The sequence below is a fragment of the Hemitrygon akajei genome, chromosome 5 (genome assembly GCF_048418815.1).
Source record: "Hemitrygon akajei chromosome 5, sHemAka1.3, whole genome shotgun sequence".
Lineage (NCBI taxonomy): Eukaryota > Metazoa > Chordata > Chondrichthyes > Myliobatiformes > Dasyatidae > Hemitrygon > Hemitrygon akajei.
Window position 1 is genome coordinate 104216749 of NC_133128.1, and position 12628 is coordinate 104229376.

Sequence of the window (12628 nt, forward strand, 5' to 3'; positions counted from 1 at the left end):
CATTCAACTGGAAATTCCACTGCGGATAGAACATGGGTAAAAGTACAAAAGTACAGGCTGTCTTTGGGTTACAAAAGCTAAGTTATGAACACTGTACATACAAACTAGGTACAGAAGTCGGATTGTGATGCAGAGCTCTTTTGGTAAACACACTCCTTGTATATGCACATTTACACGCACACGCGCACACACACAAATATTGCCTTGTCACAGTGCTGTCATTACGCTTAGTGTGCACACTTCAATGTCTTCCCCCTGTGGCAATGTATAATTATATAGGTCCTAAACCAAGCGAATGCACATGGGGTGGCTTTGTGGCGCCTTTCCCACCATACACAGTGCAATATTCCATTTCTTTAGTAATGGGGATGTGTAAATGTGTCTATGTTGTTTGTATACTGTATTTAAGGTAGATACGTCTGTTTACTTTGTAATATGACTAACTTCATTGTGGGCTGCATCATATTCTGATTCATGCGTAGTCTTACATTAATTTTCTGGGTAATTAAAGATGGCATGAAAATGGGGTGGTTTACTCTGTGATGAGATCCTAAGGTTTATTCATTATGACTGTGCCTTTAAAAAAAGAGAGAGTGTGTGCCACTAATTCAGAGAGAGAGAGCACTGAGCAGCTCATGAGTTGCAATGGTGACGGAAGGGTGGAACTATATAATGGACAGCTGGCGTTCAGCAGGTTTGGGATATATACAAGGTCAGCTGGCTTTTCACACAGACACACGGAAGACACAGACAGAAATACAGGAGGAATAGACACTGGATGAGCTTTGAGTGCCCACGAAAAGGGTGGATTTTGCTCTCAGTGTAGAAAAGGGGTGACCAGTGGAAGGCTATCGGTGTGTTTAACCCTTGCCTGCGTTGATAGCTTTACTGCATGAAGACGGTACCCTTTTATGTGGTCACAGTCCGTGACTTTAACAGGACTTTGGAGGACAACGGAAAGATCAATGACATTGGCTTATTTGTAAAACAAATCACCTCTCTCGCTCTCCTCAATTCTACTCAACTCAATATCACGAACTGAACTGACTTCATCCCTATATCATTGTAAGACTGTATCACTTAACACCTAAGCTTGAAGAAGTTTGGGGTTTTATATTTCCACACATATATGCATAAACTCTGCTAACCTGTTTGATTTATCTGGTTTTATATTACTATATTACGTAGATACTAATAGATAGTGTTTTGTTTATAGCAAAACCAGACTCCAGGTGTGTTCCATTTCTGCTGGTTCTTTTAACCCGTTACGGGGTACATAACAACTCTCAGTAGGGGAGAGAGAGATCGAGCTGCCAGGAGTACACACTGGACAAGAATTAAGTGCTAAGTGCTAAGCTATTCCAGCCATCTTTCCTTCAGTCATAACCCACGTATCGCAACACACAAATGTTCCTTCCTATGAACTAATTTCTCCTCGCTCTCCACTTTTAGTATTTGTTCCTTTTTATCAACCCCATGCATTTTTGATGCCAATCATTACTGTACTGTTGAGGTCTGGTATGTTGACTGACTTTTGTGTATTTTCTGACCTATAGGGAAAAGCAACTTATGGACATCTGTAAAAATGGAATCTGAGATAATCTATCATTGTTTTGTTTACTTTAATATATTGACAATTAATCAAAACACTAAAATAATGCTGGAGTTAGATGAATATTTTAAATGTGTTTAATAAATATTATTTATTAGGCATTTAAATATAGTTGACATTGAGAAACGATTATAAAGTCTTTGGCAGCTGGAGATAGCTGGATATTCCCTGAACTGGCATATGCAGCTGCTCTACTCATAGGACACCAGTTGGATTTATTCATCATAAGCCCACAAAGGTACATTTTTAGAACAAATCATATTATTTTATTTCCTATATCCACCAGTGATAACTCTCATACTTTTAACAAAACAAAGATAAAATCTGCATTTAATTTTTCTTCCATGGTTTGCTTCATTTCAGCCCTCTTTTGGGTCCACTGGTTGTTGATAAACCAGCCTGGGAATTGTGCTGACTCAAAGCTGAGAGTGCCATCTTGTCGTTCCTTCATGTAGAAGATGAAACACCATTGTGGGCTTCCCTTTGGAATCCACTTCAGCGACTCGGAGGTACATTCCTGAGATTGAAAGGACATCTGCCTGTCAATCACTGCCTGAAGTCAACAGTTTTTCTCATCCATAGCTAGTAACCTTCCATTAACTATTAACTTCACTCCAACTCTTGTCCATACCCTAATTTACCTCTTTTCTTACAGAGCACACTCTGCCCCATTTTATGGTGCCTGGCAACCCCATGTTTCTCCTTCTGTATGCCGTCCTCAACACTGCTTATCTCCTGAAACCCCCTGCAAAAATGTCCTGTAAATGCCAACCTAGGCCAGTTCTGTCCTCGTTTCTCTCTCTCTCTCTCTCTCTCTCACACACACACACACACACACACACACACACACACACACACACACACACACACACACACACACACACACACACACACACACACACACACACACACACACACACACACACACTCTGTCTCTTCCTCACCCCTTCGGTGACTGACTCTCACAGCACCTCTCTCCCTCCCTCCCTCTCTTTCTTTCCCTCTATTTCTCTGTCTGTCTGTCTATCTCTCCTCTCTGCACCCTCTTTTCTCTCTCACTCCTCTGGTCCCTGTGATCTTGTTTTTATTTCTATTTAGAGATAAAGTGTGGACAGGCCTTCCTGGTCCAAACAGCCTCACCACCCAGCAAGCCACCTACTTAACTCTAATCACGGAAGAATGTATAGTGAACGATTAGCCTAATAACCAGAAGGTCTTTGGGCTATGAGAGGCGACTGGACACACAAAGGGAAATTGTGTGCTTACAGGAAGAATGTACAAGCTAGTTACTGATGGTGTCGGGATTGAATTCAGAACTCGAATGCCCTGGACTCAATCTGATTGGAATGGGGTTGACAGGCAGAATGCCTTGCTTCTGTGCTGCAGGTCCTTATGACAACACTCTGGTAGTAGATGCTAACTTCCTTCATATTAGTTTTATAGGTTAGTTTGGTTTGATGTGACAGTGAGCTTCCCCAAATATTGTATTAGCTGACTCAGTGAGGGAAATGTACTGCCTGAACTGCTGAATTCTTCCAGCGTTTTATGATCCAGATTCTAGCATTTGAACCTGAGCACATCTCTAAAACCTTTTCCTCGGTCACTTACCTGTATTCTGAGCACTACATTGGACCCCTCCCTCTGACACATCAGGAAACAGCTGGTCTTGGAGAATTTCAGCACAACTGGCATTCCACAATGTATCTCTGGGATCTTATTGGACTTGTAATAAAAGATAGTCATTTGAGCTGTGAAGAGAATAGAAGCCGGTCATAAACAGCTGCCAGAAGAGTGGATCATTCTCTACATCTTGTTTCAGATTAATATGGGCACATTTATTTAATAAAGGAAGAACACACAACCAAGGCAACATTTAAAAATACTATATAACTTCGGTAGGCCATTCTAGGGGTATCACATGCACTCCTGGTGCCCAGGAAGAATGTAGAGCCTCAGAAAGGGGACAGAAGAGGTTTACCAGGCTCCAGCCTGGACTAGAGGCTAAAGAGAGGCTGGACAGCCTTGGGATGTTTTCTCCAGAAGCTGAGGGGAGTTTAGAAAATTATGTGAGGTATGGACAGGGTCTTTTTCCCAGGACAGAAATATCAGATACTAGGGAATAAGCATTTAAATTAATGGGTGAAAATCTAAAGAAGTTTGATTTTGTCATTAAAAAAATTGGGTAAGTATATGGACAGGAAAGGAATGGAGAGTTATTGGCTGAGTGTGGGTCAGTGGGACTAGGTGAGAGTAAGCGTTCAGCACGGACTAGAAGGGCCGAGATGGTCTGTTTCCGTGCTGTAATTGTTATATGGTTATAAGTATGGGACAAGTGTTTTTTTACACAGGATGAAGCAGGTGCCAAGAATGGGCTGCCAGGACTAGTGATGGAAACAGATGGTGATGTTGGATAGACGCGTGAATACACAGAGGATAGAGGGATACGGTCATATGCAGGCAGAAGGACTTTAGTTTAGTGCAGACATTGAGGGTTGAAATCCAAGGTATATATCCGGAATGCCCATCACAGTCAGACTTGATCTGCAGAGAACAATAGAGCACAGGAGAGGCCATTCAGAACATATTGCTTTTGCGACCTTGGTAAACCTATTCTACAGTCTGTCCAGTCTCCACATCCTTCCTATAATAGGGTGAACAGAACTCCACACTTCAAGTATAGTCTGACTAATGTTTTATGTGGCTGCTACATGACTTCATTATTCTTTCACTCATTACCCCACCAATCATTCAATGCGCCTTCTTTCTCACCTTATCCACTTCCATAGCTGCTTCCAGTGAACTATGGACCTAGACTCCAATATCCCTCTGTACCATTAATGGGCTTGCCATGAACTGTATACTTGCCTTTCTTCTGGCCTCGTAAAGTGCAACTCCTCATATTTGGTCAGATTAAACTCAATCTGCTATTTCTCTGTTCATGTCTGTAACTGATCTATGTGCAGTGGGATATTTTGATAGTCCTTTACACCATTCACTACTCCAGTCTTGGTGTCATATGCAAATTTTCTAATCCACCCATCTACATTTCCATCCAAATCATTGATGTGATCAGAAATGACAGAGTGTGGATCTCTAACCAGAATAATAGTCTTCCAGTCCCACATTCTGTGCTCTATTAACTAGTCAGTTCTGAATCCAAACTTGCAATTCACCCTGGATTCAATGTATCTTTATCTTCTGAATCAGCCTACCATGAGGAACCTTGACAAATGCCTTATTAACATTCATTGCTCAATTTCTTCCTGAATCATTCTGGGATATATGCCATCAGGTCCTAGGGACTTAGCCAGCTCTGTGCTTTTCAGAGGACCCAGCATTACCTCCTCCATAATTGCAGACTGCTCCATTTTGTTTTCACCATTATCTAATTTTTTTCTCCTCAGTAAATACCAACACAAACACATCAGTCACTTACTCTGATTCCAAATGTAAATTCTATCCTTTATCTTACCCTCTGCTTACTTACCCTTTTTCTTATTATAAGTATAAAATACTTCAGGATTATTCCTCCTCCCCAAGATCACTTCATGGCCTTTTTTTGGCCTTCCTAATCATGTGCTTGAGCACTTTCCTGCTGCCTTTATATCCTACAAGAGCTCAGTCTGATTTTTGCTTATTAACCATATATATGCTTTCTTTAACTTTCTGACTAAATGTGGGCCTCTTGGGACATCCAAAGTTTCCTTACCTTACCATCCTTGTCCTTACTCCTTACCAGAATATGCCAATCCCATGCTCTCCTCATTTGGTCTTTAAACAAATCCCACTAGTTAGACGTGGACCTATCCAACAGCAGCTCCTCCCAATCAATGCCCATTAAGTCCTACTTTATCCAGTCATAATTTTCTCTCCCTCACAAGGTCTGTTCATCCTCACTCATAACTACATGAAAACATAAAGAGTTTCAATCATTATTCACCCCCTATCAGGTCCGTCACCATTTCTCAAAATCAGGTCCAGTACGTTTTCTCCTCCAGTTGACCTCTCCACATACTGTTTTAATAACCTCTCATGGATTCATTGAAGAAATTCTGCACTAAGCTTCTGTATTAAGGAGATCTTAATAAATACTGAGGAAGTTAAAGTCCCCCCCATGACAATCCTATGTTTCTGCACCTTTCCATAATCTGTTTCTTCACCTCTTGGTGAGTATTGGTGAGATGGACAATAATACACAGTAACTAACAAAGGAAAATTTGCAGATGCTGGAAATCCGAGCAACATGTACAAAATGCTAGAGGAGCTCAGCAGGCTAGGTAGCATCCATGGAAAAAAGTACAGTCAATGTGTTGGGCTGAAACCCTTTTGCAGGACTGGAGAAAGAAAGATGAGGAGTAGGTCTACTTCTCCAGAATTTTGTGTGTTTTGCATAGTATATAGTAATCCCACCAGCATAACTACACCTAAACATTTGTATTTCTGAGAACCACCAAAATTGCCTCTGTGGATGAGCCCTCCGAAGTGTCCTCTCCGAGTACTGATGTGATATTCTCCCTTATCAGTAGTGCATCCCTCCACCTCTTTTACCCCCTCTCTATCACATCCAAATCAACAAAACCCAGAAATGTTGAGCTGCCAGTCACAAACATGTCTCTGTAATCAAAGTTCAAAGTCAATTTATTATCAAATTGCATAAATGCCATGATTACTACCCTGGGATACATTTTCTTGGGAGCATTTACAGTAAATACTAATACAAATGATGAGAGGCATTGATTGTGTGGATAGTCAGAGGCTTTTCCCAGGGCTGAAATGGTTGCCACAGGAGGACACATGTTTAAGGTGCTGGGGAGTAGGTACAGAGGAGATGTCAGGGATAAGTTCTTTTACTCAAGAGAGTGGTGAGTGTGTGGAATGGGCTGCCAGAAATGGTGGTGGAGGCGGATATGATAGGGTCTTTTAAGAGACTTTTGGATAGGTACATGGAGCTTAGAAAAATAGAGGGCTATGGGTAAGCCTGGTGATTTCTAAGGTAGGGACATGTTCGGCACAACTTTATGGGCCAAAGGGCCTGTATCATGCTGTAGGTTTTCTATGCTTCAATGTTCAGAATCAAAATAGAATCAATGAAACACCACACATAACAAGACAGACGGACAACCAATGTGCAAAAGATAACAAACTGTGCAAATACTGAAAGAAAAAAACAACAAATAACAATCAATAAATAATATCAAGAAAATGAGATGAAGAGTCCTAGAAAGTGATCGAAAAGTTGTGGAAACAGTTCAATATCGGTGTGAATGAAGTTATCCTTCCTGGTTCAAGAGCTGATGGTCAGCATGTAACAACTGTTCCTGAACCTGCAGATATGGCTCTGGAAGCTTCTGTACCTCCTTCCTGATGAATGCAGCAAGAAGACAGCATGACCTGGGTGACGGGGTTCCCTGTTTTCCTGCGACACTGCTCCTTGCAAATGTACTCAATGGTGTGGAGGGCTTTACCCATGATGAACTGGGCTGCATCCACTAATTTTTGCATGCTTTTCCATTCAAGGGCATTGGTGTTTCCATACTATGATGCAACCAGTCAGTATACTCTTCACCATGCATCCAGAGAAGTTGGTCAAAGTTTTAGATGACATGTTGTCTGGTTTACAAACTTCTAAGAACTTCTAAGAGGTGCTCCTTTGTAATGGCACTTACATGTTGGACCTAGGACAGGTCTTCTGGAATGATAATTTTGAGGAATTTAAAGTTGCTGACCATCTCCACCTCTGACGAGGACAGGCTTGTGCACATCTGGTGTCCTCCTCCTGTAGTCAATAAGCAGCTCTTTGGTTTTTCCAATATCGAATAAGAAATTCAAACAAGAGAAAATCTCCAGATGCTGGAATTCCAAGCAACACATACAAAGTGGAAGGACTCAGCAGGCCAGGCAGCATCAATGGAAAAGAGTACAGTCAACGTTTCGGGCTGAGACCCTTCAGCAGGACTGGAAAGCCCATGAGAGGAAATACAATTCTGGGTGGGGTGTTGTGCAGTGAATCAGATTTGATTAGGAACCTTAAGGTAAAGGAATCCTTAGGATTCAGTGACCATAACAGAATAGAATTTACCCTGCAGTTTGAGAGGGAGAAGATAAAGTCAGGCATATCAGTATTACTGTGGAGTAAAGGGAACTACAGAGGCATGAGAGAGCAGCTGGCCAAAGTTGATTGGAAGTGGACAGTAGCAGGGATGATGATAGAGCAAAATGGCTGGAGTTTATGGGGCAATTCAGTAGGTGCAGGATAAATATATCTCAAAGATGAAGAAGTATTCTAAAGAGAGGATGAGACAACTGTAGCCGACAAGCGAAATCGAAAACAACATAAAGCCATAGAACACTATAGAACAAAACAGGGACTTCGGCCCATCTATTTTGTGCTACAGTCCTCAAGTAGTTGAGACAACCATTTACAACAACTCTCTGGCTTCTCCCACAAATGTCTAATCCAATTTACTGTCTCGTCTTGAGTGCAAAATGGCTGAATGTTCTTGACCACCCTCCCATCCGGCACCTTGTCAAAGTTGCAGAAGTCTAGGTAGACAACATCCACTGCCTTGCCTTCATCAACTTTCCTGATAACTTCCTCTAACTACTTTGTAAGATTGGTTAGACATGCACAAAGCCATGTTGATTATCCCTGATCATTCCAGTCTACTGTCAGCCTTAGGTATTTATCTGGTCCCTTACAATAGCTTCCAATAACCTTCCCATTACTGATGTCAGGCTTACTGACCTATCATTTCTTAGCTTATTCTTACAGCCTTTTTTAAACATTAGCTATCCTCCAGTCCTCCGGCACCTCACCCATGGCTAAGGATGACTTAAATATTTCTGCTAGACGCCCTGCGATTTCTGCATTAGCCTCTCACACCTTGTCAGGCCCTGAGGATTTAAGTCATTCAGCCCAACAATCTGCTCCGCCATTTCATCATGGCTAATCCATTTCTATCTCAACCCCATTCTCTTGCCTTCTCCCCATAAACTTCCATGCCCTAACTTATCAAGAACCTATCAACCTCCACTTTAAATACATCCAATATCCTGTCCACCAGAGTCACCTGTGGCAACAGTTTCATCACCCTCTGGCTAAAGAAATTCCTGCTCATATCACTTCTAAATGGATGCCTCTCAATTCTGAGGCTGTCCCCTCTGGTCCTAGCATCCCCCACCATAGGAAACATGCCAAAATTCTTCTTTGCCACCTTCAGGAGGTGATGAGCTTGAGAAACAAGAGACTGCAGATGTTGGAGTCTGAAACACAAACTTGCTCGAGGAACTCCAAAGCAATAAAACAAGGCACTACAGAAACTGAGTGGCGTACACAACGCTGGAAGAACTCAGCAGGTCAGGCAGCATCTGTGAGAAAAGAGTAGCCAACGTTTCGGGCCGAGACCTGATGAAGGGTCTCGGCCCGAAACGTTGGCTACTCTTTTCTTACAGATGCTGCCTGACCTGCTGAGTTCTTCCAGCGTTGTGTACGTATTCTTTGATCCACAGCATCTGCAGTTGTATTTTTGTGTTTAGAAACTGAGTGGGTCAGGAAGCATTGTAGGAGGTGGGCTACTGGAATGAATTTTTGATGTTTCCAGTCAAAACCCTGCAGAGGTTGGTGTTGATTCAGTTTCTAATCTCTAAGCCAGCACAGACCATCACCTCTTTTCATTTCACTCACACTGCTGGTTATGGCCACTACTGTCCTGATCTCTCCTAGATGTGTACCATGGTGTAGATACAAGAGCAGAATTAGACTATTCCACCCATTGAGTCTGCTCTGGCATTCAATCATGGCTATTCTTTTTTCTCAACCCCATTCTCCCACCTTCTCCCCATAACCCCAACCCTATTGCCAATCAAAATTCTATCAGTCTTTGTCTTAAATACGCTCAATGACTTGGCCTCCATAGCCCTCTGTGGCAACGAATTCCAGACATTCAATACCCTCTGACCGAAGAAATTCCTCCTCATCTCAGGTCCAAACAGATGTCTTTTTATTCTGAGGCTATGCCTCTGGATCCTAGACTATCCTATTATAAGAGCATTCTCTCCATGTCCACTCTATCCTGGCTTTTCAGGATTCAGTAGGTTTCAGTGAGATTTTCCCACCCACTCCACCTTACTGACAGCCAACAAGTTCAAACCGAGAGGCGTCACATGCTCCCCTAAGTGAAGCCTTTCATTCTAAACCCTCCCCTGCCCAGTACATCTTTTGTTAAATACTAAGCCCAAAATTGCCTGCAATATTCCAAATGCAGTCTGATTAAGGCCAATAAAATATCAGCATATTGGCCCAGATATCAGACTCACTAAATAGTTGGAAGACAAGAGGTACCGACAGATCATGGTTCACCGTGAGTCCATCCCGTATATCGAGAGTGGGCACGGGTTGTCCAAGCAACGTGTGGGCAATTTAGGAGAGCAGCTCAGTGCTGAGGAAAGCAAGGGCTCATCATCGAGGACCAGTCTAGTGGATTTATAAGGAAGAAGCAAGCATTCAAAAATAATGCTTCAGATGCTGTGAGACTATAAAATTCTTTGTGAGCTTCAGACCTCTCCAGCACTACCATCTTAGTTTGATAGAATATTGCTGTATTGTCACATGAGTAACATGATAAACTTTGTTTTGCATGCCATTCAAAAATTATACTGTAAAAAGATATTGTAAAAAGAAAACAATGCAGAATCTAATGTTACAGTTAGAGAAAGAGCAGTGCAGAGAGACAAATAAAAGACAGGGCCACAACTGGGTCAATTGGGAGATGAAAAGTGTACTAAGAACTGTCCTTGGCATCTATCATGAAATGATCACACTAAAATGTAGAGACCTAAGAGACTACAGAACTAAAAAGTAATAAGAGATGGACTTAAACAAGTGTTCCAAGAAGTTTCTTAAAACTAAGGTGACTGTACTGAAGTGGGAAGAAGCTACCTATTGTAGATATTGTAGAGAACCAGTGAACCTGTGAGCATATCTGTTAAACTGTTTAAAGATGACACTTACCAGACTCAGAATTCTGCCGACTAAGAACTATTCTTTTGCGGTTGCTGCCAGGTCGAAGGTACTGATCTCGCTCATTATGAATTAGAAATGGACAATCACTGTTCATTACTTTCAGTATCATCCCACAGCATTCATTGGGAGATAAGTCTTCTGCAGAAAGAAAGCAGATGATTATTAATAATAGGTCTTAATCTTCAAAAGGCATAAAAATTCTGGCACTGAGAGCTTGATCATGTCAAGAAGATTAATATTTAATTAAAATAACTTTCTCTTATTATCAACTTCATAACAATCAGGCAATACCCAAATATCTTTTTCCACTTCCAGGGTGCCATTAAGCTCTGATTGAAATAATCTAATATTCACATTTTAGACTGCTACAGCTGAAATCCACAGCTACAGCCACAGACAATACAGTAAGTGACATTTAAAAAAATCTAGCAGCTCAGAGTCGATGAATCTCGGACGGCAGTTTCCAGTTACAAGTGCAGTTCCCCTTTAAGACAGCAGAAAAGAGGATGCCACGCTGAAGGGTTCATTTAAGATGAGGATTTCCACTTCCACTGCTGAATATTCTGCTGGCAAACATACATTATGTGGTAAATAAAATCAAAGATCTCAGAGCAAGATTCCTGTACCAGAGGGATGTGGTATTTTTGGTTTTACAGACACTTGGATTTGCCTCGCCTTTCTGGACGCAGCAATACAACTCACTGGTTTCACAATTCACCATCAAGATAGGAGTGCTGAGTCCTGCAATGGCAGAGAAGGTGGAGTATGCTTTATGGTTAACGGTTGTGATATACAAACTCGATGGACCTGCCCCATCCCTGCTCATCCAATCTGGAACACCTGGCAATTAAGTGCCACTGGAGTTAATTCCATCACCTTGGAGCAGGGTAGGTTCTGCCTCAGGCCCATGTCAAACAAGCTCTGGATGAACTGAGTGATGCAATGAAACAGCGCACCCTGATGCCTTTCCTGTCATTTTGGGGGATTTCCACCAGATGAAAAAGTCTGTAAATAATTATCACTAACATATCACTTGAGGGCCAGAGCAGCCAACAAACTGGACCACTTAACTGTGCACCCCACACCAACACTTTGGAAAGTCTGATCACTCTGCTGTACTTTTACTCCATGATTATAGACAGAGACTGCAGACTGCAGCACCGGTAGCAAGATGGTATGGACAAGGGAGGTGCAGGGGTGCTTACTGCTTTGACTTGCTGTACTGGACTGCATTCAGGGATTCATCTTTGAGTGTGAATGAGTACACCACAGTTGTTACCAGCTTCATTAAAACCTGTATGGATGAGCATGTGCATGCGAGAACTTACTATACATACCCAAATCAAAAGCCATGGGTGAACCAAGAAGCTCATAGTTTGCTGAGGGCTAGATCCATGGCATTCAAGTCTGGCAACCCAGGACTATGCAAGGAGGCCAGGAATGACTTACAGAGGGGTACCTCAAAAGCAAAGGAACAATTCCAGTGGAGGTTAGAGACAGAAATAGATGTATGTCAGCTCTGGTAGGGTTTGGGGGCCATTACTTCCTACAACATCATGAACGACTGTGATGCTTCACTCCCAGATAAACTCAACACCTTTTATGCCAGCTTTGAAAGGGAGAATAAAACTGTAGCTATGAGGATCCCTGCAGCACCTGCTGACCCTGTGATCTGTGTCTTGGAGGCTGATGGTGAATCCTCGCATGGTGGCAAAGCCTAATGGAGTACCTGGTAAGTCTCTGAAAACTTATGTCAACCAACTGGTGGGGATGTTCAAAGACATTTTCAATCTCTCACTGTTACAGTCAGAAGTTCCCACCTGTTCAAAATCATACCAGTGTCCAAGAAGAGCAGGTGAACTGTCTCAATGACTATCGTCCAGTAGCACTCATATCTACAGTGATGAAATGCTTTGAGAGGTTGGTCATGGCTAAAATTAACTCCTGCCTCAGCAAGGATCTGGACTCACTGCAATTGGCCTATTGCCAGAGTA

The 12628-nt window shown here is 42.2% G+C and overlaps 1 protein-coding gene across 1 annotated transcript in view; it reads right to left on the minus strand.

Annotated features, from left to right (window-relative positions):
- Positions 1–1715: 1715 nt before the first annotated feature.
- Positions 1716–12628, minus strand: part of LOC140728040 (uncharacterized) — a 42453-nt gene continuing 31540 nt past the window's right edge. The window contains exons 4-6 of the mRNA XM_073046164.1: positions 10623–10772; positions 3221–3360; positions 1716–2129 (exon numbers count right to left, since the gene is read on the minus strand). Coding sequence (XP_072902265.1) covers positions 1908–2129; positions 3221–3360; positions 10623–10772 — 512 coding nt within the window. The 3' untranslated portion in view covers positions 1716–1907. The remainder of the gene's footprint in view (positions 2130–3220; positions 3361–10622; positions 10773–12628) is intronic.